Below are 22,350 nucleotides of genomic sequence, written 5' to 3' on the forward strand. Positions count from 1 at the left end.
GATGGCTACCCATATTTTAAGCATGATCAGTCAATTCTACCATGCTGTCTGTAAGCCCAGCCCTCTTGGTGGCCACTCTCATTTTGTGGATTTAACTTTGCGCTCCACCCCATGATACACACACACATTTATTTAGTCTGTTCCCACTGAGAAAGTTATTCCCAGCCAAGAGGTGGAAGAGACTGACAGCAACCCATCTCCAACCCAACAACAACCCCCATCTGCTTTTGAAACAGTAGTCGGCGTGCTGAGCCAGGAGCTAACTAACCAGCATCTCTCTCTCTCTCTCTCTCTGGGACACCGAGGCGAAGGGGAGAGCTCATTCCACAACACGGCAGTCCTCCATGGCTCTGTGCAACGGAGACAGCAAGGTCAGTGGAGCTGGGGGTACCCGCTGCTCTGGTACTGGGTAGCCCGGTTGACTTCGTGTTAGGACCCTGTTTGCTGGCGTAGTCCCCCCGGTTAATCATGGCCTGTGTGTACCTCGGGGGGGAAAGTTAGGGAGCATGTAACGTTACCACCAGTTCCGCTGAGGAGCCATGAGTCCGCCGTTGTGTGCCTGTTGCAGTATTACATTAACATGTTGCTCACAGCTGCTAACTAGACAAGCTGTATCTTAGTATGTTTAGCATGAATGTTTCACACCATTAGACGTAGCTGGCTTCTTCTTCTTCTATTTCTTCCCGTTGCCTCCAAGCACCGCGTGGGTTTTTAGCATAGCTCCGCTAAGTTAGCAGGACGTGATGCTAACAGGCTAATAGCCGAATTTGTAATGATAGTACTACGAACCGAAAGTATTATATTACGACTGCTTTGGACGTTCGTTTTTTTGGAAAGTGACATTTTAACTTGTGGTAAACTTAATTTATTTGACGCGGCTTGCTGTCACACTTTAAAGCTAACGTTAATGGACCGTTAACGTCAACTGACAGATTCGCTAACATCGTCACCAAGCTAACGTTAATGGAACGTTAACCGTTGCTAACGTCGTCACTAAGCTAACGTTAATATGAGCCAACTGACAACTGGAGCCACTGTTGCGATGTTACCCGCTGATTTGGTAAAGTTCTGCTGCAGAAACTGTCGAGCATTTCTGTCGTGATCAGAGCTGCTTTCTATTACCAACCGTATGTCGTAACGATAATGACTTAACTGTAACAAATCAGAGGTGATGTGTAACGTTAGCAGTTGTTGTCAGAAACATTCTACAGCGGAAGTGTTTCCACAAACCACGTGGGATCAGGTTTCTCTTTTCTTACTCTCATTTACCCACTTGTGTTAATTATGGAGATTAATAATCAGGCATTCAATATTGTTCTTGCACTTGCAATGTGTTTCACAATTGACCTGCGCATATGTTCATAAAATAACACCACAGTTGTGTCAAAGCGAAACAGCATAGCCCGGTCACTAATAACCTCTGACGAACTAGTGGGTTTCATGTGATTCTACTGATGGGGCTGAATGGTTACAGCACGTTTCACAAGAGTGACAGCTTTGTCTGTATTGAAGCTCACATGTTCATAATTATGTTAGGCCTTAATGAGTCAAATTATCCACTGTGAGGCCAGAAGTGGAGCCAGATTCAAGGAGTAGTGGATTACCTTGCACCACATCAACAAAAGCCCCATCAAACAGTCGATACTAAATGCAGCATTAATACGGCATCTTCTGTGGGCTAGTCATAATCCTTTAGTAAAACAGTAGTGTGCAAAAGCAACTGTGGATGTATACTTTTCTACCTGCTCAGCACAACACAAGCACTCAAAACAATGTGTCTATTGTTTCTGAATGTGTCCACAGCTGGAGATCAGCAGCGCAGAGCAGAATGGATCATGTGAGGGGGCGGTGGCGATCCTGGATGCGGGGGCCCAGTATGGCAAGGTGATTGACAGACGGGTGCGAGAGATGAGCGTACGCTCTGAAATCCTCCCTCTGGAGACCCCAGCCTTTGCTATCAGAGAACAGGGCTACAGGTGAGCTTGAGAAGCATATGATCCAAAGATGACGATGATAGGGAATTATTTTGTCATTAGAATATGTTTTAGAAAACTATACATTTTATATATATATACATATACACATACACATTTTTACTTGTTTGTTTTCTCTCCCTTCCCCTTCTTAGGGCAATCATCATTTCAGGAGGTCCAGCCTCTGTGTATGCAGAAGATGCCCCCTGGTTCGACCCTGCCATATTCACTATTGGAAAGCCAGTCCTTGGGATTTGCTATGGGATGCAGGTATCTATGCACATGCATACATACACAAAATTATGTCATGGCTGGCTTTTATATTGATTAGGTTACCCATCCTTCTTCCACAAGGCCTGTGTTCAAGGAAGCATTTGTGTTACACACATTCACAATGAGTAGCTACACTTTACCATCACTCTACTCCAGGCTGTTGTTCGGCTCTCCTGGGCCAGCTGTGACCCCACAATCTTCTTCAAGGGCACCTTGACACTAGCTGAGGGAGAGGAGAGCATTTCTCACTCAATTCTCCCATCTAGCCTGGAAATTAAAACCAGCAGTCATACATTCTCTAGCACATTTCTCTAGACAGCTGGCAGCTGTAATGTCTTTGGAAAATCACACTAACATGTCATTTTTGTGTCTGAGTGTTAACTCTGGTGTTTGTGTGCGTGCGCGTTACAGATGATGAATAAAGTTTTTGGCGGCACAGTACACAAAAAGTGTGTGAGGGAAGATGGAGTGTTCAGTATTGGACTGGACAACACTTGTTCTCTCTTCAGGTAATATGGCTGCTCAAATGGATCACAAAAAATAAGTATTTTACATGTCTTATTATTATTATTATTATTATTATTATAATGTATGTCAATATAAAATGTAGTATAAATTGGCCTACTGGAGTTGACATCCTTACACATCCTTGCATTTTAAGCTTTTATTGTCTATATAATTAGAGGTTTGTAGTGCATGTGTGAAAGGGGCTTAAATTAGTATATGAAATGTCTATGTATCACTCTAGAGGAACCAGGGTTGAGCAGATTTTTTTTACTGGCCATCATCGCCTCTTCAGCTGGCGTTTGCCAGTGCATGCAGCTGCAGAGGGAGTGCGAATAGAGTCTTTTCCATGAATTTAACCTATTGAAGAAGCCAATGTAATCCCCCTGTCACTCAACCCTAAAAATGACTAATTTTTTCTAGATCAGTCAGCAAACTTACAGTACCACCTCTTCTCGTAAATAACCAAGGCCAAAAATGTGGTAGGCTGTGTAAAGCACACTACTGCTGCTAAACAGGTTTGTTCCAGTGTCATATTTATTAGGTGAACTGCAGAAGCATTCCAGCAGTCACATACTTCCCCCTGGTTGTTACACAAATACTGCAGAGTCTAAAATAGATGGCTGCAGTCTTTTTTTCTTTTTTTACTGTCTGCCCCTCACACCTAACTCACATGCACCCAGTGAAAGCAGGGCCTGGAAACGTATAACTGTTATATGAAATGTTGTTACACACCACACATCATGTGACATCAGTGTGTTTATCTTATCAGAGGCCTTCAGAAGGAGGAACTGGTCCTGCTGACCCATGGAGACAGTGTGGATAAAGTGGCTGATGGCTTTAAAGTGGTGGCTCAGTCAGGGAACATCATTGCCGGTGAGCAGAACACAAGTTTAACATAATCTAAAATTACATTGTTGTCACAGACTCACATGTGAGTTCGAAATTAACGGCTATATTTGTTTGGTTGTTTTAGAGAGCCCCTGACTTTATCTATGTACTCACATCTGAAACAGCCCCTGACAGTGTATAATCTGAGTCTGGTTAAGTGGCATTTAGGGGGATAAATGTTAACAGTCCTCTGCCACATCTGTTTTCCCCACCAGGGATTGCTAACGAACAGAAGAAGCTGTATGGAACACAGTTTCACCCTGAAGTCGACTTGACGGAGAGAGGCATGGAGATGCTGCGTAACTTCCTGTTCGAGATTGCAGGATGCACAAGTAATTTTACTGTACAGAACCGCCAACAGGTGTGCATCAACGACATCAGAGAAAAAGTAGACAAGTCCAAAGTGCTGGTGAGTAAAACGGCATTGTTTCATGATTGTGTGTGTCGATGGAGAGTGCAAAGAGAGTACTTTTAAAAAGGGAAGGAACAGCAGAAAGCTGAAGAAAATGTATTTTCTTAGCACATTTTCACCTACATTAGGAGATGATTTGACTGAAAGTCTAAAGCTGTGGTGCTGAGTGTGAAGTGTTGACAGCAGTGGTGGAAAGAAAAGTAGAACCAATTAAACTCTCAAATTAAACCCTGTTTTATCTGAAAAGAGGTACTCCACTCCCTGAGCAGCTTCAAACTGGGCTTCATCTCAGGGGAGTGTGAAGGCGATAAATTAGTGTTATAAAAAAAAGGCTCAAAGTACAGGATTTATATTTAAATAAATACATACAGCCTACAGTCTGAGTGACACATCTTTCACTATCTGTTACTATACTCTTACTATACTCTTACTATACGTTTTAGCTGGTTACTGCACTAGCATCTGGCAAGAGTGGCATTTTTGGTTACCAAGAGTTCCTGTTGTGGTGTTTAATCCTTCCTCATTAATCCAGCATGTTCACAAATGTAGTTTAGCATAGTTTGACTGTTTCTAATGATTTATTCAGGTGCTGCTGAGCGGTGGAGTAGACTCAACCGTTTGCACAGCTCTCCTCAACAAAGCTCTTAACCAGGACCAGGTGATAGCAGTTCACATTGACAACGGCTTCATGAGGAAGAGAGAGAGTCAGAGTGTGGAGGAGGCCCTCACCAAGCTGGGCATCAAACTGAAAGGTAGGGGCCAAAGTCCTGGTGGTTTAAATGAAATAGGGATGGTACAGTAAGACTTTACAGGTCAAAGCAGTACATCCCATGGTACTCCCTTATACATGTTCTTGTGGTTTATATTGCCACGTTAGGATTTTACATTTTATTGTCTAAATGACTGATCAGTAATGCAAATTACAGTTGCAACTCTTCTAGTACATGATACTGAAGTATTTTATTCTATATATATTTATATATTTATTTTGTCTTTGATGTGATATAGGAGAAGAGCATTTGCATGTTGTGACCCAAATATGTCGTCTGCCTTTCTCTTTTTCTCCACTAAAATGTGGCTCCATTTAGTGGTAAATGCTGCTCACACCTTCTACAACGGGACGACAACCCTCCCCATCTCCGAGGAAGACAGGACGCCACGAAAACGCATCAGCAAGACTTTGAACATGACTACCAACCCAGAAGAGAAAAGAAAGATCATTGGAGACACATTTGTCAAAGTGAGTACTCTGTTTTAATCAAATTTCTAAATATACAAATATGTTATATATGAATACATAAAACCTTGTCTGCTCTAGATCCTTGTTGCCATGTATTTCTTTGTCAGCTCACCTGAATTCTTTACTACACATTTGTTCACATCTTCCAATATGGCTGCTTTGTATGTATTTAATTTTCTTGTTCACTGTCCGACTTAATTAATTGTGTTGCTACACAGGTGGCAAATGAAGTGATAGGAGAGATGAATCTGAAGCCAGAAGAGGTTTTCCTGGCCCAGGGTACCTTGCGGCCTGATCTCATTGAGAGTGCTTCTCATCTTGCCAGCGGCAAGGCAGAGGTCATCAAAACCCACCACAATGACACTGAGCTCATCCGCAAACTCAGAGATGAGGTACTGCACACTTGCGCATACAGACACAAATACTAAATTACTTTCTGTGATGCATGCTGCTTCCGTGTGTGGGTAGCATATTCAGTGAGGTGGGTACAGCACATTTATGCCATAAGACAAGTAGGAAAGCAGAATAATAATAATCATTTGAAGTTGAAAATTGACAAATTACGGTGAGAAATCGGACGGTCAAGTGCAGAAATGGCAGAATTTGTCAAACTTCATAACTGGTGCACATAGATTCTGCTAAATAGCTTGTGCTCATCGCCTAAAGTCATTTCAATTATATATAGCAATATGATGTATTGTTGCTGTGGGGATCACGCATCACTGTTTCAAATTGTTTTGACCTAATGACTCCTGCAGTGGAAAACATATTGCACAATTCCAGCGGACAACAAGGCACAACCTCTAAACATTAAAAACCATAGTATGTCTATTAGTTTTGCTTACTAACGTACCATGAATGGTGCATTTATTACAGCAGAGGATACAAGTCACCTATCATAAGAATAGTTTTTCTGTCAGCACAGAAAAACAGTTTGATACTGCAGTGCTACAGACAGACTATCAGACTGTGCTCTTGTGTATCTCATGAAGGACTGCATGATACAAGAGAGACATTAGCCTCTGCTCAATGCTGAAGTCTGCTTTTGCCGTTTAGGGCGCACTCACACTGTCCATCCGCATTGTGCCCCGTGCTTTAGGGTACTTGTTTGGGCACGGTATGGATGGACAGTGTGAGTGAGTTCTTAAACTAGGAGGAAGGCAAATACCTAGAAATCTTTTTCTTTGGATTGCAAATGTTAAAATGAACATTTCTACATCATCCTCCGTCCCCTAAAGAGGCTTTACTTCCTCAACAGTTCAATATTAGACTACACTCGAAGGAGCACTCACTCACATTCACTCTCCTCCTTATTAGCTGTTTTCTGCTCATACATTATTTGGTGTTTTTTGTTTTGCTCAGCTCTTTTATATAAATGCACAACTATGCAACACCTAAGCATTCACTCACCCCCACACTGTTGCTATGCTGATGCCACTCCTTTGTGATCCTCCAGGGAAAAGTAATCGAACCACTGAAAGATTTCCATAAAGATGAAGTCAGAGCACTGGGGAGGGAGCTGGGCCTTCCAGAGGAGATTGTTTCTCGACACCCTTTCCCTGGCAAGTACATAATTGCATCCCTGTGATGAGACTGCTCTACAATAACCTGACAAAAGTGATTGTTAGTATAATGCTCAGTGATGATCTCTTACTACCATTTTCTCCTCTCTCTTTCTCTTTTGTACCCATACTACATTTGCTAAAAAATCTGCTTTTCCTTGTAGGTCCCGGTTTGTCCATCAGAGTGATTTGTGCAGAGGAGCCCTACATCTGTAAGGACTTTGCTGAAACAAACAACATCCTCAAAATTGTCACAGATTTCTCTGCAAGTGTCAAAAAGGTAAGAACAATACAGATGCATAAAGAAAATATGATGGGAAATATCATGAAACAACCAACTCACTGCCTCTTTTTCTGCAAAGTTTGGGTGACAACCCCACAAACATACTCTCAACAGTTTATACTGATACACCACTTGAGCATTCACATTTTCTTTTATGTTTCATGGGGAAACAATCCTCATCTTAAATACATGAATCACTCGTATTTTTAATGGCAACACAATGAACAAATGAAGGCAAACTAATACAGACAGAAAAAGAACGAAAGGAGGATTGAGGCGTGTTGGGTAGAGATGTGGGTGTTGCTACTAATCTGAAGTGTTTGCATCAAATTTGTTGCAACATAGTCTAGAAAGGGCAACTTTCTTTGAAATCTCTTTAAAGAGCCCTGAGTCTGTGCATCATATTTTCTTTTTTTCCTAGTTTTATAACTGACATTTCTTCACAAGTCATATCTCAGGAACTTTGAGGTCATGTCTTCACATTTTGCACAAATCAAGGCTACTCATGACTGAGTAAGTTTTGGTGGTCCAAGGGCCATAACTCAAGAATTCATACAGTAATTATGACAACATTTCACACAAATGTCAAGCAGGATCAAATAATGAAGCGATGACTTTTTATATCCATAAAGGTCAACTTCAATGTGACAATGTTTCTGACCATTATTCAACGCCATAACTCAGGAACAGGAGGGGAGACAGTTGGCTGGATACGAAATTGGTGACTCTAATCTCAAAACTGTGATTGTTAAGATCTTCTGTGCTAAAACCTTTTTTAAATCAATTTCCTTAAAAGTCTTCCCTACATACAGTATATTATTGGACCGACATGGATGTAAACCATAGACATAAACTGAAATTTGACTGGCTGCCAGAGGCATACAACTGAAAGACAGTAATTCTAGTTGAGTACTAATTTAGTTGTTCACTGAAAGCACCCCTCTTAACAAGTGAACTCACTGTAAATATCCTCATGTCAAAGTTTAGAGGTAGTGCTCGGCTCCAAACAAGTCAAAGACAGATGGAGGACTGAGGGAATTGGCACTTCCAGTATTTTCAGTGAACTAATAACATCTTTAATAGTGTGTGGCATATTTAGCCTTTGTGTCCTTCAGAAGCCTAAGACTTGGTATATCTGTTAATTTGTCACAAAATCTAGAAATAAATATTAGTAAGTCATGAGCAGGGGCAGTTTGGGGGACGCTCTACCCACTTACCAAATGAGATGACATTTGTGTCTGTTTGTCCTGACTGATTAATAATGTGAAACCTCTCTGGTTACTTCCTCGTTGCACCAAAAGCCAAATGATTTAGAAATGTTTTGTTTTTGGTACCTTGTGTTCACTCTGCTGCTAAAAGGGGGACTTTTGCCAGTCACCCATCAAAAAGGAGCCCACATACAGAAGTTACTCTACATACGGGCTGGTTTGCTGCAGAGTTGATCTACGTTATGTCTACTTTGACATTATGATTCTTTTTTTTTGTGTGTTCCCAAAATAAGTAAAAAGTGGTCACAAGATAGACAGAGCTCTTTCTTAGGACTCGTTCCTTTCTGTTTCAATAAAACATGCTGCTGTAAATCTCTCTCCCCCCTCCAGCCCCATGCCTTGCTGCAAAGAGTCAAGTCGTGCATATCTGACGAGGAGGAAGAAAAGCTCATGCAGATCACCAGCCTTCATTCACTCAATGCCTTCCTGCTGCCCATCAAAACTGTCGGCGTCCAGGTAATCCTGTTGGTCAATCAAGTCATCAAACCCAATCTGTATTGTTATCTTCTGTGTTCACTGCCCAGCCCTTTACTGACAATTTGAGGGTCTTAAGGGCCACACATTTGTACAGTTTACATCTTATCCATCTACAAAAGTCAAAATGGTTTCAGAGTAGACCAGTAGCAAAGTTTGTTTAGGACCAGTTGGATTTACATGTATGTGGAGAATTCAAATGCATTTAGGAATACTGACGCATGTCCAGAGGCAGAGGAAGCTTGAAACCGTTCGTCTCGCTGTGTTATAACTATAGTTTAGTGGTTAACCAAGTGACGTACCCACCCACACAAAGCCTCTCAGTTTCTTACTGTTGGACTTTATCTAGCCAAGTCAGGGATCTGTTGTAACTATTTTTTTCCTCAACTTCTCTGATGACTGATGATAGTCCGACACATACAAAGAGTGTGCTCTGTAGCCAAACATGGCAAAAACACATCACTTTCCAGTCGTTTATACTGACCTTCAGTGTTGCCTGGAGAAAAGGATGATCATGACTACTTTCCTCACCCAAACATTACAGTCAGCCAGTGACTGTGTGGGTGTGTCTTATTACTTCCTGTTAGAAGCCAGAGTTTTAAATTTACCCTAAACCTCAAATTGTGGGCCAGACTGGAGACAGTGGACAAACACAGGCAGCGTTTATTGCTTGGGGAATTTATTGGAAGTGAAAACAGACGAAGTATGCAGACTCTATTTATAGAAACTTCCCTGTTTACTTTACGATTTGTTTTCTTTTGTTTTATTTTCATTGTTACTCTGACTTTTTAATAAACTTAATTTGATTATGACTGTTAAAATGCCTAAAATAAATGTTCTGTCTCAGGGTGATTGCCGATCCTACAGTTACGTGTGTGCTGTCACAAGTAAAGAGTCTCCACACTGGGAATCTCTCATGTTCCTGGCCAGACTCATCCCTCGCATGTGCCATAGCATCAATAGGTAATACACACATCTTTACTTACAGCTTTACTCTTCATCCTTCTTCCATAATATGCCACATTACACATTCAGTGGTGTCAATGATGAGTAGAACATACAGCCATTCATTCATTTCTCTCCTTTTCTAGAGTTGTTTATGTGTTTGGGTCCCACGTGAAAGAGCCGCCCACAGACATTACCCCAACCTTCCTGACCACAGGTGTTCTGAGCACGCTCAGACAGGCTGACTTTGTAGCTCACTCTATCCTAAGAGAGTCTGGTAAGTGTGTGTCCAAGTGATTTCAAACATTTTAATTTAGACCTATGAAAGCCCCGTTGAAGCATTACAGATTATTGGGGAAGATGTGTGAGCAATGCAATACAAACAATACAATTTATCTAAACTAAAGCCATTCACTCCTTTTACAAAGCCTGGTATTACTCACCTGCATACTTCAGGGTAGTTTAATGTTTCCCCAGAGGCACACCGAAATTTAGTTTTCTGGTGAGAATAATTTTCTTTTGTGATATTTCTGAACTTTCCGGACTGTCCGTGGTCTCACTCTGTGCTCATTTAAGATTATGAGCTTTTAACATAATTGTATCCACATTTGATATAATATAAATGGTCCATATACGTAGAATGATGTACGCCTTTTTGCTTCAAGGCATTTCCAAGGTCCTACAGCAATGTGATCAAACTCCCACATACCAACTTTTCTTGCTCTTTGTCACAATTATTTTCAAAAATGTTTTTTTATATTCAGTCGGACGGTGTCGGACAGTAAAGCGTTTTTTTTTGTTTACCTTTTTTTTGTCTTCGGTTTCTCTTCCAGGCTATTCCGGTAAGATCAGCCAGATGCCCGTCATCCTGACCCCCCTGCACTTTGACCGTGACCCACTGCAAAAGCAGCCATCCTGCCGACGCAGTGTCGTGGTCCGCACCTTCATCACCAGCGATTTCATGACTGGCATCCCTGCCATGCCAGGCAACCATATCCCAGAGGAGGTATACCATGATTCAGCCTCTCAACTCAGTGTTTTCGTGTATTTCTTAGTTTATTTCTTAGTTACTTCTTTTGGTTTCATTATCTTACCTTCATGGATACTCCCCTAGGTTCAGGGATTGAGCATTACCGATGAAAAGGAGCATCTCTGTTTTATCTTTTGTTGTTCAATGTTTTAAGAGTTATATGTCTTGTCTTTCTTCCCAGGTGGTGCTGAAGATGGTAAATGAGATCAAGAAGATCCCAGGCATCTCCAGAGTCATGTATGACCTGACCTCCAAACCACCTGGCACCACGGAGTGGGAATAAAACACAACATGACGTCGTATGGATAGGACACACACTCACACACACAATGCACAAACACTCTCAACAGATATAAGAGAGGGCTGGTGAACTCCTCTTTTTCTGTCCTTTCTCCCTCCCTACTTTTCCTCAACCCCTCCCTCCCTCCTGTACCTCCACCCCTCTCTTCAACATTCCCACGGAAGGCGGATCGTACTGTGACGGGCGCACATGCAAAGGCGCTACAACTCTGCTCTCCCCACCACTCCTCCCTGGTCTTAATATTTTTGGCGATAGGGACTGATTAGTGTTGGTTATTGAAAATATATTGTCATTTTTTTTTTATGTACATCAATGTATTTCCTCTCTATGATGAAACGGTAAATTGCTTTTTATTTTTTTTTGTAAGGTCAACAATTAGAGGCAAGCGGTGAGAAGCTGTGAAAGTTCAGATAGTGGACTTTGATGTAGTGCCTCAGGTTGCATTATGGGAGGAGTTATACATGAAAACAAGCAAAGAAATGTATCACGAGAAGAAAGAACAGAAGAAGAGTCTCAGCAATTTGTTTTGCGCCTTTTTGTCAGATGTTTTTGTTTCACTGTTGTAAAGTCAGAATGTTCTCAATTTGTTCATTTTCACACTTTCTGCCTGTATACTGTGCTATGAAGACGGTTGCTTTCAAAGTCAAACTGAACAGACAACCTTTGTGACCAATCAATCATTTTTAAGCTTTTTGTTTTGCCAAAAGTAGAATATGCTGTGGTGATGTATAACATTGTGGGCTCCTCTGACGATCTTCTCCAAGCTACAATTGCTGACACGAGCGTCACACTGAAGCTGCTCCTGGGTGGCCTGCTGTCCATGAAGTGGTACAGCAGTCAAGATTAGCTTCAGTGTGATGACTGGTGGGCATGTGTGCAGGAGGCCAATATGATGGGTAACTTTGTATGTGCCTGGTCTATTGTTTTTATTTCTTTGGTGTGACCCAACCTGGACTCTTAATGTCTCCAGAAAGGAGAATTTAACACTGTTTCTCCTCATGCTGCAATATGTATGCTTTTTATGAAGAATAAACACGGCAAGAGGACTAACCAATAACAAAATTAGAAGTACAGTAGAGTTTATAACCACATTGTGCAAATTGCTGTTGTCATTTCATCATTATTTGGCTGCTCTTTTGTTCTGCAGGGGCACATTTTTGCACATTTTCTTTCCCCCTCTGACCCATAAAGCATTGGTGCTTTATCAGTTTAAAAAAGTCATACATCCAGTGGGAACATCACCTTAAGTGTGTCGCTTTGTAGTGTCAAAGGTCAGGTTAAGAGTACTGTATGTTGCCATGTCTAACACAAGTGCAGTGTCTCAAAATGGCATTAACGGCGTAGATTTCTGTTCAAAACATTAAGCACATCATAATCTCTAGTCTCGTCATTTAGACCTCGGTGAATACAGTGCTCAGGTTTAACTGGGATTCAAAAAGTGTATTGTTCCCCATTATAGACATTTCACTCTGACGCGGTGGTTCTCATGCCTCCAGTATTTGTCTTTGTGCCTCTCATCCTCTGTTACCTCCTCAACCTTTAGTGGCAAAATACTCCTCATGCAAACTGATTTGTTTTCCTAACTCGTCTTAACTGCTACTAGTGTTTCTCCCTCTCTTCTGCCTTTTATACGTGTGTATTTTCTGTTACATTGTTTGTCTCCATCGAAAACAACCGCCTGATAATATTGGACACGTTTTGTAGTTTAATTGCAATATCGATAAGATTAAGTTATGCAATTTAATGTCTGATGTTTTTTTTTTTAAAGATTTTTGTTCAATGCTCATTCTCCTTAGTAATGTGCCTCAAACCAAGCCACTGCATGCAGTTTCAACTATGACATTTGTACAATTGAAAACTGAGCTTTAATAAAGATCTTCATGTTGAAACTTCTTACTTCCATATTGAATAACTTATCTGCTTTGCACTTCACACTATAACCTTTTGGATCATTTGTAATAACTATTTTCATTTTGTTTTATAGTTTAAGAGTATCAATCTTGGGAGTACGTTTTGGCTTAAGGTAAATATTAACCCCCTCAAAATTCAGAAAGGCTGCAAAGTAATGAAGAAATCAAAAGCAGTTTTCAAGATATAATAAAGAATAAAGCAAACTGAACATTTCCAGATCATGATTGATTCGAAGGAGCAATTTTAACTATATTTACATTTGAATATTGTCAAGAACGTGATTATTTCTCAGGAAAAGTAAACAAGACTGCAGATATTTTGTGTGATCTTGATTAAGTTAATACATCTTATTAGTCTGGATTTTAAAATATAATTTTTGGTGTTTGGAAGAGGTACAAGTAGAGGTGAACGTACATATATGCAGTTTGTATGAACCCCGCTCCGTAAATATCCACACTTCTTATTTCTGGTTGCGGATTCTAATGCAACCTTGTGCATTTCTTTTACCAACTATATAAAAAAAAAGCCAGTTTCCTATTTATTATCAGTTTTCTTTGCACTGGATACTAGTGAAGGTATTTCACTTCACTTTATTAACTTTAATCAGAATCAGAAATACTTTAATAATCCTAAATTGTTTTCTTTTCAAACTCCAGCTATACAAACAACATATTTAACATTTAACAATATTATACATATATATTTGTAATAATGTATAATGTAGAAGTTGTTATTCAAAACCTACAAAAAGAAGGATATACAGACCCTTTATCCGTTTAATCATGTGCCTCTATAAATGTCTGCACGGCGCACAAATGAGTGATTTTGTAAATTACTATATAATTGATGTCTCGCAGAACTCATCAGTAGAAGAAGTCAGATGTCTCTCATTTGCCTGAAACAGATCACGAGGGCTCAATCACACGCTGGAGGTAATCATTTATCAGCAACTGCACGAGCGATACACCCAAAATATCCTCCTCTTTTTTTTAAAATTCCTGTTTTCTGTGTGACACCTTTCCTTGAGTGTAATTCCATGTAATAACATTGACCTACAACTGTAAAACTACTGTAAGAGACGTTTACACTGCAGTTTATTTGTGCGCAGTTACCGAGCAGAGGCCCCTCTGTGTACCGGGGGTTCAGGTGTGTGTTTCTCCCCGCTGACTGAGAGACAAGAGCAGACAAGTACAGTCACCCATCAACACACACGCAGACCCGCACTCAGGGGACGAGGCACGGTTTTGGAACAGTAGCTGTACAGTTAAGTTGTGTAAAGACTACAAGTTACCACATGCAGCTGCCAATTAACTGGTGGCCTGTGGCAGTTTATCCTCCGCATCTGACCCGTGAGCAGTACGATAAACTGATTTATACTTACAGGAGGAAAGAAAGAGCACAAAGAGAGATTAAATGATGGGATGTTTCTTTGACGTAGAAGTGTGTGTTTTTGTATGTTTGGTGGTCAAGGGTTCAGTTTGTGTTCTTGGAGGGAGACAGAACCCGGTTTTTGAACCACAGTTCTTTTAATAGACATTTCACGAGATCATAATGCTTTGGTATTTGTTCAAAAATGTACTTAAATCCAACAAAGTTATTCTTGTGTCATGTTTTTATGAAGATGAATCTGCCCTCATCCAGAATCCTCCTCTTCACTTCACTCTTCACCCCATGCAGTACATCTCCCTTGAGAAAACACAAGACACCTGTCACACTTTGCAGTTTCCTTTGCCGTCTGCCACAGCGAGAGCTCTCCGCGGCTCCTTTTCTGCGTCTGCATAGCATGGAAATCGGTCGCTTTTTGCTCATATTTTGTGCCTTTTTCTACTTTTCTAGATCTATTTCAGCAGAGTCCACATGCAAGCTGAAAGCTAAGTTCAACCTGAGCGGCTACAAAGATGTAGAGAAGAAGACGGTGGTTATTGGGGGGATGTTTCCTGTCCACAAGCGCATTGCTTCCAGTGATGGCAACACTTCCAGGGTGCCTGTGTCCTCTGGGTGTGAGGGGTGAGTTGAGCTGCTCATATGTCTCTTTTCATCATGTGTTTCGCTTAAGTTGTTGTAAGAATGTTTTACACTAGTCTTAGGTAATCTCATTGGCTTATTTTAGTGAAATGATTTAATATTTTAGCCCTTTAATGAGACAAAATGTGACTGTTAAATATGTATCAACCACAGATTGTATTATTAAGGACTCTTAACCTCATGATCTCACTATAGAAATCAAACAGGGCAGCACCTCTGGGGCCAATTAGCCACTTGAGTCCATATAATTATATATTATATGTGTGTGTGTGTGTGTGTGTGTGTGTGTGTGTGTGTGTGTGTGTGTGTGTGTGTGTGTGTGTGTGTGTGCGCGTGTGTGTATGTGTGTGTGTGTGTGTGTGTGTGATCATGGGGAAATGTGATCCTGGAGGCACCTGTAGCGGGAACTACCACTTACTTACTGGTTTTAAGTGTTTTGCCCGGTGTTTATATGTTTTTATATGTCTGCCTTTTTGCGCCCAAATTTTGCCACCGTGATAGCTTCACTACATATGCAGTCACAAAATTTTACCGGTGTGTAGTTGAGATCTCAATGAAAGCTGAGTTTAAAGATAGGAAGATTAAGGTTGGGAGGAAGTAGGGAAGGGGGCCTCCACTGTACGCCCCTGGCCCTATTTGGCGTTGCGGCTGCCAAGCTGCTGCTCCAGTTTCTAATCTTGAATTCACAGACAATGTACGATCTCTCTATCACCCGCCAGGTTTAACTTCCGTACCTTCCGCTGGACCCAGGCCATGCTGTTTGCCATCGACGAAATCAACAAGAAGGACGACCTGCTGCCTGACACCGACCTGGGCTACGTCATATATGACTCCTGCTTCACCATCTCCAAGGCTGTGGAGGGCACCCTCACCTACCTGACTGGCCAAGACGAGGCTGTACCCAACTACCGCTGTGGGAACGGGGCCCCTCTTGCTGCTCTGGTGGGCGCAGGGGGCTCTGACCTGTCCATTGCCACAGCAAGGATACTTGGACTTTATCACTTCCCACAGGTAGGCCGATGGTGAGTTTGACAAACACGAGGAGAAATTAACAAGGTTATTACAACAAGAGTAATGTGTGTATCCTCTGTCATCTTTAGGTCAGCTATTCTTCCACTTGCTCCGCTCTGGAAAGTAAGTTCCAGTTCCCCACCTTCCTCAGGACCATTCCCAACGACAAACACCAGTCTACGGCTATTGCCAAGCTGGTGCTACACTTCGGCTGGACTTGGGTGGGCACCATAGCTGCAGATGACGACTACGGCAAGTATGGCATCAAAGACTTCAAGGAGCAGGTGGAGGAAGCTGGTGTCTGCATCTCCTTCTCTGAGACTCTGCCCAAGGTAACCTTTCAGGCAATATTTCACCATCCCACCTGTTATTTTATTTTGTTGATTATTCCTGTTAAAAAATAAATTTAAGGTGAGTTCCCCAGAGGACATCCAGCGTATTGTTGAAACTGTAGTTGAGGCCACAGCCAAGATCATCGTGGTCTTCTCGTCAGACGTGGACCTCAGTCCTCTTATCCTCGAGCTGCTCCGGCACAATGTGACCAATCGCACCTGGATCGCCAGCGAAGCCTGGGTCACCTCAGCACTCATCAACCAGCCCGGGGTGAGTGCTCGGTCCAGTGATGACTGAGGGTGAAAGCTCATTGATCGTCTGACTGAAACGAAATGAAGCAGATGCTCCAGATCACACTTTGAGCTGAAGTTAACAGCGTGCATGTTTTTACCCAGGTGAGCTCACTGCTGGGTGGTACCCTGGGCTTTGGGGTAAAAAGGGCTGACATCCCAGGTCTTCAGCGCCATCTACTGGAAATTGACCCCTATGCTGACCCGCTCACTGAGGAATTCTGGGAGACGGTGTGTTTTTTAAGCTGATAAACTGACAAGCTGGGGACTATTGATCTGTCTCCACCCATCAATTAACCACATGCAAAATCTGTGGCACTTAACTGAAAACTCAGCATGATGAACATTCAGTGACTGAAGAGTCATAAACAAACCTGACCTTATTTTTGTCTTATAGTTGTTTAACTGCACATTGGACTATGGCAAAGCGTTGAGGCAGGCCAAACAGAGGGCCAAGGAAGTTAACGGCACGCTGTCCAGGGCTGTGAGGGAGGTTCCTGATGGGCTGTGTATTGGCAGTGAGTCTCTGGCACAGCTCAGTAACACCTACTCTGATGTTTCCCAGTTACGGATCACTTACAGGTCAGTTCTTGCTGCTCATATCGCTAATACAAATATTACTGACTTTAGATGTGTCACTACTGCAAGCACATTTTTTTTTACCTTCATGCTCCTGGAATTTCCCCTCTCACCTCCACCACTGAGAACATGCCACCATTAAAGGGTCAGTTCACCTGAATTACAAAAAAGTATAGTCTGGCCATGGTGAAAGTCTTGTTTTTATGTGCAGGACTTAGATATTTCTGTACAATCCAAGTCAATGGAATCACATTTTTGCTGCAAAAAGCAGTACAAAATGAAATTTGAAAAACTCAAACATTACTGTTCTGGATACTGCCCAGAGTTCAAACATAATGTAGTGTTTTCACAGGGGCTATGTGTTTGAATAAAAGTAGTTCCACATTAATTAATGCTGTGTTTCAGTTGAATTCATAAGTACTAATTTCTATCGGAGCGGCGACCTCAAAATCCAACATGGCGGCGCCCAGCATCAACAGCAGTTAAAGCAGCGGGAATGTTTATTCTCACTTCTGTCTCATCTAATAATTGGACACACATAGCTGTCCATCTTCCACCTGTGGAAATGTTGCTACAGTGTTTGTAAGCACAAAATACAGCGTTCTGCTAACAATGGCTAACCTGTTAAATATAATGGTTGCCCGGCTTTTATTACTGAAAAAGACATGCTGGTGTTGCTTTAAAGGTCCCTTATCATGCTCATCTTTAAGTTCATACTTCTGCATCTGCACTCTCTGTGTCTCTGCACTGCATTCATTGTCATTGCAGCTGGGGAATGACTGTAACGACACTGTAGCTGCACTTTCTACCTATATATAGTATAGTTGTGACATAACAACCATGCAGAAGTCCTGACGGGCTTGTTTAAAGGGCACAGTTTGGGAATTTGTGTGCATATTTCTGCAGTAGTAAATAAAACCCTTTCCTGCTTTTTAATAATATAAATAATATTTTTTTTTACAATATGGGACATTTATGGACCACAAACTAAAGCCACTCAACTGTTAGCAGCAGCAGAACTTTCTAGTGAGAATATGTTTTTCTTTTTGTGTTTCGGGTGAACTACGCTTTAATATTAAAATCATACTGATGGAAATGTGGCTGATGATGATGATGATGATGATGATGATGATGATGATGATGATGATGATGATGATGATGATGATGATGATTAAGATGATGATGATGATGATGATGATGTCTCCCCACAGTGTGTACAAAGCGGTGTACGCTGTTGCCCACGCCTTACACAACCTGGAGCACTGTGAAGAGGGTCAGGGGCCATTCGTCGGGAAAAGCTGTGCTAACATCACCAACTTTGAGCCATGGCAGGTACGCGTGTGTGTGTGTGTGTGTGTGCGTGCGTGTGTGTGTGTTTGTGTATGTGTGTGTGTGTGTGTGTGTGTGTAAAAACAACAGTTTTAATATGCATGTGTTTGACCATCACTCTCTCCCTTAGCTGATGTACTACCTGAAAAACGTGCACTACAGAGTGCCACACACGGACGAAGAGATCTACTTCGATGACGGAGATGTAGAAGGCGCCTATGACATCATTAACTGGAAGGTCAACAGTGACGGGGACATATCCTATGTCACTGTGGGACACTACAATGGCTCAGCAGCTCCAGAGGACAGGATGACCATAATGAATGACTCCATTGTGTGGAACAATGATGTATTGGAGGTCAGCAGCATGTCGATCACGGCAGACATTAACTCTAGGTTGTCATTAGTGTCACATGCATGTGTGTCTACAATGTGTGTTTGTGTGTCTGTGTGTCGCAGCCTCCTCGGTCAGTGTGCAGTGAGAATTGCCAGCCGGGCACCAGGAAGGGAATCCGGCAGGGAGAGCCAGTCTGCTGCTTTGACTGTATCCCCTGTGCTGATGGAGAGATCAGCAACTCAACCAGTCAGTATACAGCTTAAACTCAAACTGTACCTCATATACATGACCGTATCTTCCTCAACACAACTTCTACTGAAATATAAACCTTAGTGATGAATTGAGTTTTTTTATTTTAATTTGCTCGTGGCCGAATTGTTGAAAAACGCGTGCTTAAGTGCCAAAATGTGTGCTTTAGTTCCCTCCTGTGGCGAGGATGCGCTATCTGTGCTTTTTTCCCCTTTTCGCCCCTGCCCTTCAAAAAGCAGCCCAATTGTTGAAAAACACATGCTAAAGTGCCCTTTTGGAACCAAACATGCGTGCTTAAGTGCCCTCTTCATTGGCAAGGATGCGCTATATGTGCCCTTTTTTTCATTTTCGCCCCTGCTCTTCAAAAAGTCTGTGCACGCCACTGTATAGTGTAGTAACTGTGCAAAAGTCCTGACGGTTCATTTATAGACACAGATTCTGAATACAGGCTGTGTGCATTTCTCAGTGGATTGAGAATTTTGATACTTTCAAAGTATCTATATATAGCACCCCGACCCGCTTTTACATGCATTACTGAAAAAAGCAAACAGTGAGGAAGTTGTGTTCAGATAGAAAGATGCATGGCGTCTATAAAAAAAACCATCAGAATCCAAAGATGACACCTATCGTATTCATCTTCATGTCACCCTGAAATGATGCTAGATCAGGAAAGTCTTGAATTTGTCTTGAATGTGATGTTTTAGAGGGCAATTTTATCTGCTCGTAATTTCAAGCAAACCAACAATCATGCATTTGCAGTGACACCAAATTAAACTGTATTTAACTTTTGCTGTTGCTGTTCAGTCCCAACAAAGCAAGAGATAAACACGACCCCCCTCTCTGACAGATGCTCGTGCATGTATCCTGTGCGGTTACGATGAGTGGTCCAATGATGCTCATGACACCTGCGTACCAAAAATCATCGAGTTCCTGGCCTTTGGGGAGCCACTGGGGATCACTCTCATCGTCATCTCAGCCTTCGGCGCTTTAGTGACCATCGCTGTCGGGGTGAGACTCTCTCAGGGAAAACATACCTCTCTGTGATGCCAATAGATTACGTGTTGTTGAGAGCAAGCAGATACAATGTGTGTTCTTCTTTTTCCAGGTGGTGTTTGTTGCAAACATCGGCACCCCTCTGGTGAAAGCCAATGATGCTCTGCTGAGTTTCTCGCTGCTCTTCTCGCTGGTGGTGACCTTCCTCTGCTCCATCGTCTTCCTCGGAGAGCCTCAACACTGGAGCTGCATGACAAGCCAAGTAGCTCTGGCTCTGGGCTTTGCTCTCTGCCTTTCCTCTATCATGGGTGGGTACACTGTCGAAACAAGGTGCTGTTTTGACTGTAATGTTGTGTGTGTATATCTTTGTATGTATGTGTGTACACTGCACAGTGGTCCTCTGTGGTCTACAGGGAGTTACTGTACTATAACTGTGGTTTTGTCTTCTCCTGATTGTATTTCACCTTTTTCGGTGCCTTGATCAACAATATTACAATCATAAAATATTAATTTGCAACATCAACATACTCACAGTTAAATATAACATAACATCTATGCAGGTAAGGCAGCGGTGTTGATGCTGAGAGCTCAGACTCTCAAAGCGGCCCGTACCAGAGCCAAAGCAGCTGCCAAAGCTGCAAAGGCTGCAGCTGAAGCAGCAGCCAACAGCGACAGTCCTGATGTCATTGTGAGCAACACACTGAACAACAATGATGCCAGCACCTGTGCTAACCCTGAAGTTGACAGGCTCTCCTGTGGCCACCAGAGGGCGATAGCTGCTGCAGCAACATTAATACAGGTAAACACATTGAACAATAAAGGGATGTCAAGCATCTTCCTCCTGATCCTGTAGTGTATCTGACATTCTTGTACCCAGGCTATAGCATGCACAGTGTGGCTAATCATCCTCCCTCCATACCCCGTCGAGAACACCTCTGCCCAGAATATAAAGATCATTCTCGAGTGCGATGAAGGCTCTGTGATCTTCATCTGTTGTATCTTCGCCTACGACATCCTGCTCGCTCTGGTGGCCTTCATCTTCGCCTTCATAGCCCGCAAACTGGAGGACCACTTCAGGTAGGAAACACACGCTGTTTCAGAGTAAACAAAAGGAGGAAAATTGAGTATACGGTGGAATTATTTCTGCATTATAATTAAAACTCATTAATTTCAAATCCAGTTTATATTATGCAATATAATCCATATGTAAAGCAGTTTAAAACAGATCCGTGATCACATTCGAAAACATTTTGTTGAAGAGCAACATGTTTGGAGGGATTATTTCCTTCTGTGTATTCTTCCTCATCGACTTGCTGTGTGCACACATCTGCAGGAATTATGTGGAATAGGAAAGCAGCCACAAACACACAAAAACCCTTGTATTAATCTGTGAAAAATGACATTTCCTCTTGTTCCTTTTACATTATCAATCTTTCTCTCAATAAGCCATTTAGTTGTAAAGTACATTTCTTTTGACACGTACACTGTCTTCCAGTGAGGCAAAGTGTGTGACCTTCGGCATGCTCGTCTTCTTCATCGTGTGGATCTCCTTTGTCCCGGCGTACCTCAGCACGCGTGGCAAGTTCATGGTTGCCGTCCAGATTTTTGCCATCCTGGCTTCCAGCTTCGGCCTGCTGACCTGCATCTTCCTGCCCAAGTGTTACGTTCTTCTAGTCAAACCTGAACGCAACACAGAGGAGATGATGAGGCCCCGCGCCAAACCACGCGACGGGACCTCGACTGGGACCTCGGCCTCGCTCGCCACTGCTGCTACCGAGGTCAATGCTACGATTGCATCCACTGCTATTGATGATTAGTGGAGTGGTAAGAAATAATAATAAGAAATAAACTGAGCCACAATACTGATATCTTGAAATAATGTAGATGGCAGATGTGACTCTGCTTCACTGGGTGACTGTTCCCACTGCTTAGGGTTCCTTTTCTTATTGTTGCTACCTCAATGATAGCTTGATTTCTCAAAAATACATTTACAAAAACTTTGCTATTTCAGGAAAAAATGAGGGTCCTAACAGAATTTTGACTTTACTTGCTTTACCGTGATGTCTGTGAGTCCTGCAAAAAGATATTTTAACAGGTTCAGACTGTTAAATCTGCTGTTGTTTCAGTTGTGGTAGTG

At 42.1% G+C, this 22,350-nt stretch overlaps 2 protein-coding genes across 2 annotated transcripts; both read left to right on the forward strand.

Annotated features, from left to right (window-relative positions):
- Window positions 1-153: 153 nt before the first annotated feature.
- On the forward strand, window positions 154-13,052 carry gmps (guanine monophosphate synthase). Its single transcript, XM_083914297.1, has 16 exons — window positions 154-371; window positions 1,804-1,976; window positions 2,129-2,243; window positions 2,658-2,755; window positions 3,523-3,626; window positions 3,857-4,050; window positions 4,640-4,805; window positions 5,142-5,293; window positions 5,512-5,685; window positions 6,750-6,855; window positions 7,020-7,135; window positions 8,737-8,862; window positions 9,728-9,843; window positions 9,972-10,102; window positions 10,659-10,831; window positions 11,037-13,052. The coding sequence occupies exons 1-16, from the start codon at window positions 345-347 to the stop codon at window positions 11,136-11,138; spliced, it is 2,073 nt and encodes a 690-aa protein (XP_083770423.1). The 5' UTR covers window positions 154-344; the 3' UTR covers window positions 11,139-13,052.
- On the forward strand, window positions 12,027-22,030 carry vmn2r1 (vomeronasal 2, receptor 1; the record flags this gene model as incomplete). Its single annotated transcript, XM_083914185.1, has 15 exons — window positions 12,027-12,052; window positions 14,904-15,074; window positions 15,812-16,103; window positions 16,193-16,435; window positions 16,515-16,706; window positions 16,832-16,957; window positions 17,124-17,308; window positions 18,517-18,637; window positions 18,765-18,992; window positions 19,094-19,217; window positions 20,068-20,228; window positions 20,326-20,521; window positions 20,774-21,012; window positions 21,091-21,290; window positions 21,709-22,030. The coding sequence occupies 15 exons, from the start codon at window positions 12,027-12,029 to the stop codon at window positions 22,028-22,030; spliced, it is 2,826 nt and encodes a 941-aa protein (XP_083770311.1).
- Window positions 22,031-22,350: the final 320 nt, after the last annotated feature.

This window comes from Echiichthys vipera (genome assembly GCF_963691815.1).
Source record: "Echiichthys vipera genome assembly, chromosome: 5".
Lineage (NCBI taxonomy): Eukaryota > Metazoa > Chordata > Actinopteri > Perciformes > Trachinidae > Echiichthys > Echiichthys vipera.

What these genes read in the sequence shown, in the direction of transcription:
- gmps (XM_083914297.1), top strand. Translation starts at nt 345, where the DNA reads ATGGCTCTGTGCAACGGAGACAGCAAG. An exon ending in TTCTCGACACCCTTTCCCTG is followed by an intron (nt 6,856 to 7,019) that starts GCAAGTACATAA and finishes TTTTCCTTGTAG; the next exon opens with GTCCCGGTTTGTCCATCAGA. An exon ending in CTCTATCCTAAGAGAGTCTG is followed by an intron (nt 10,103 to 10,658) that starts GTAAGTGTGTGT and finishes TTTCTCTTCCAG; the next exon opens with GCTATTCCGGTAAGATCAGC.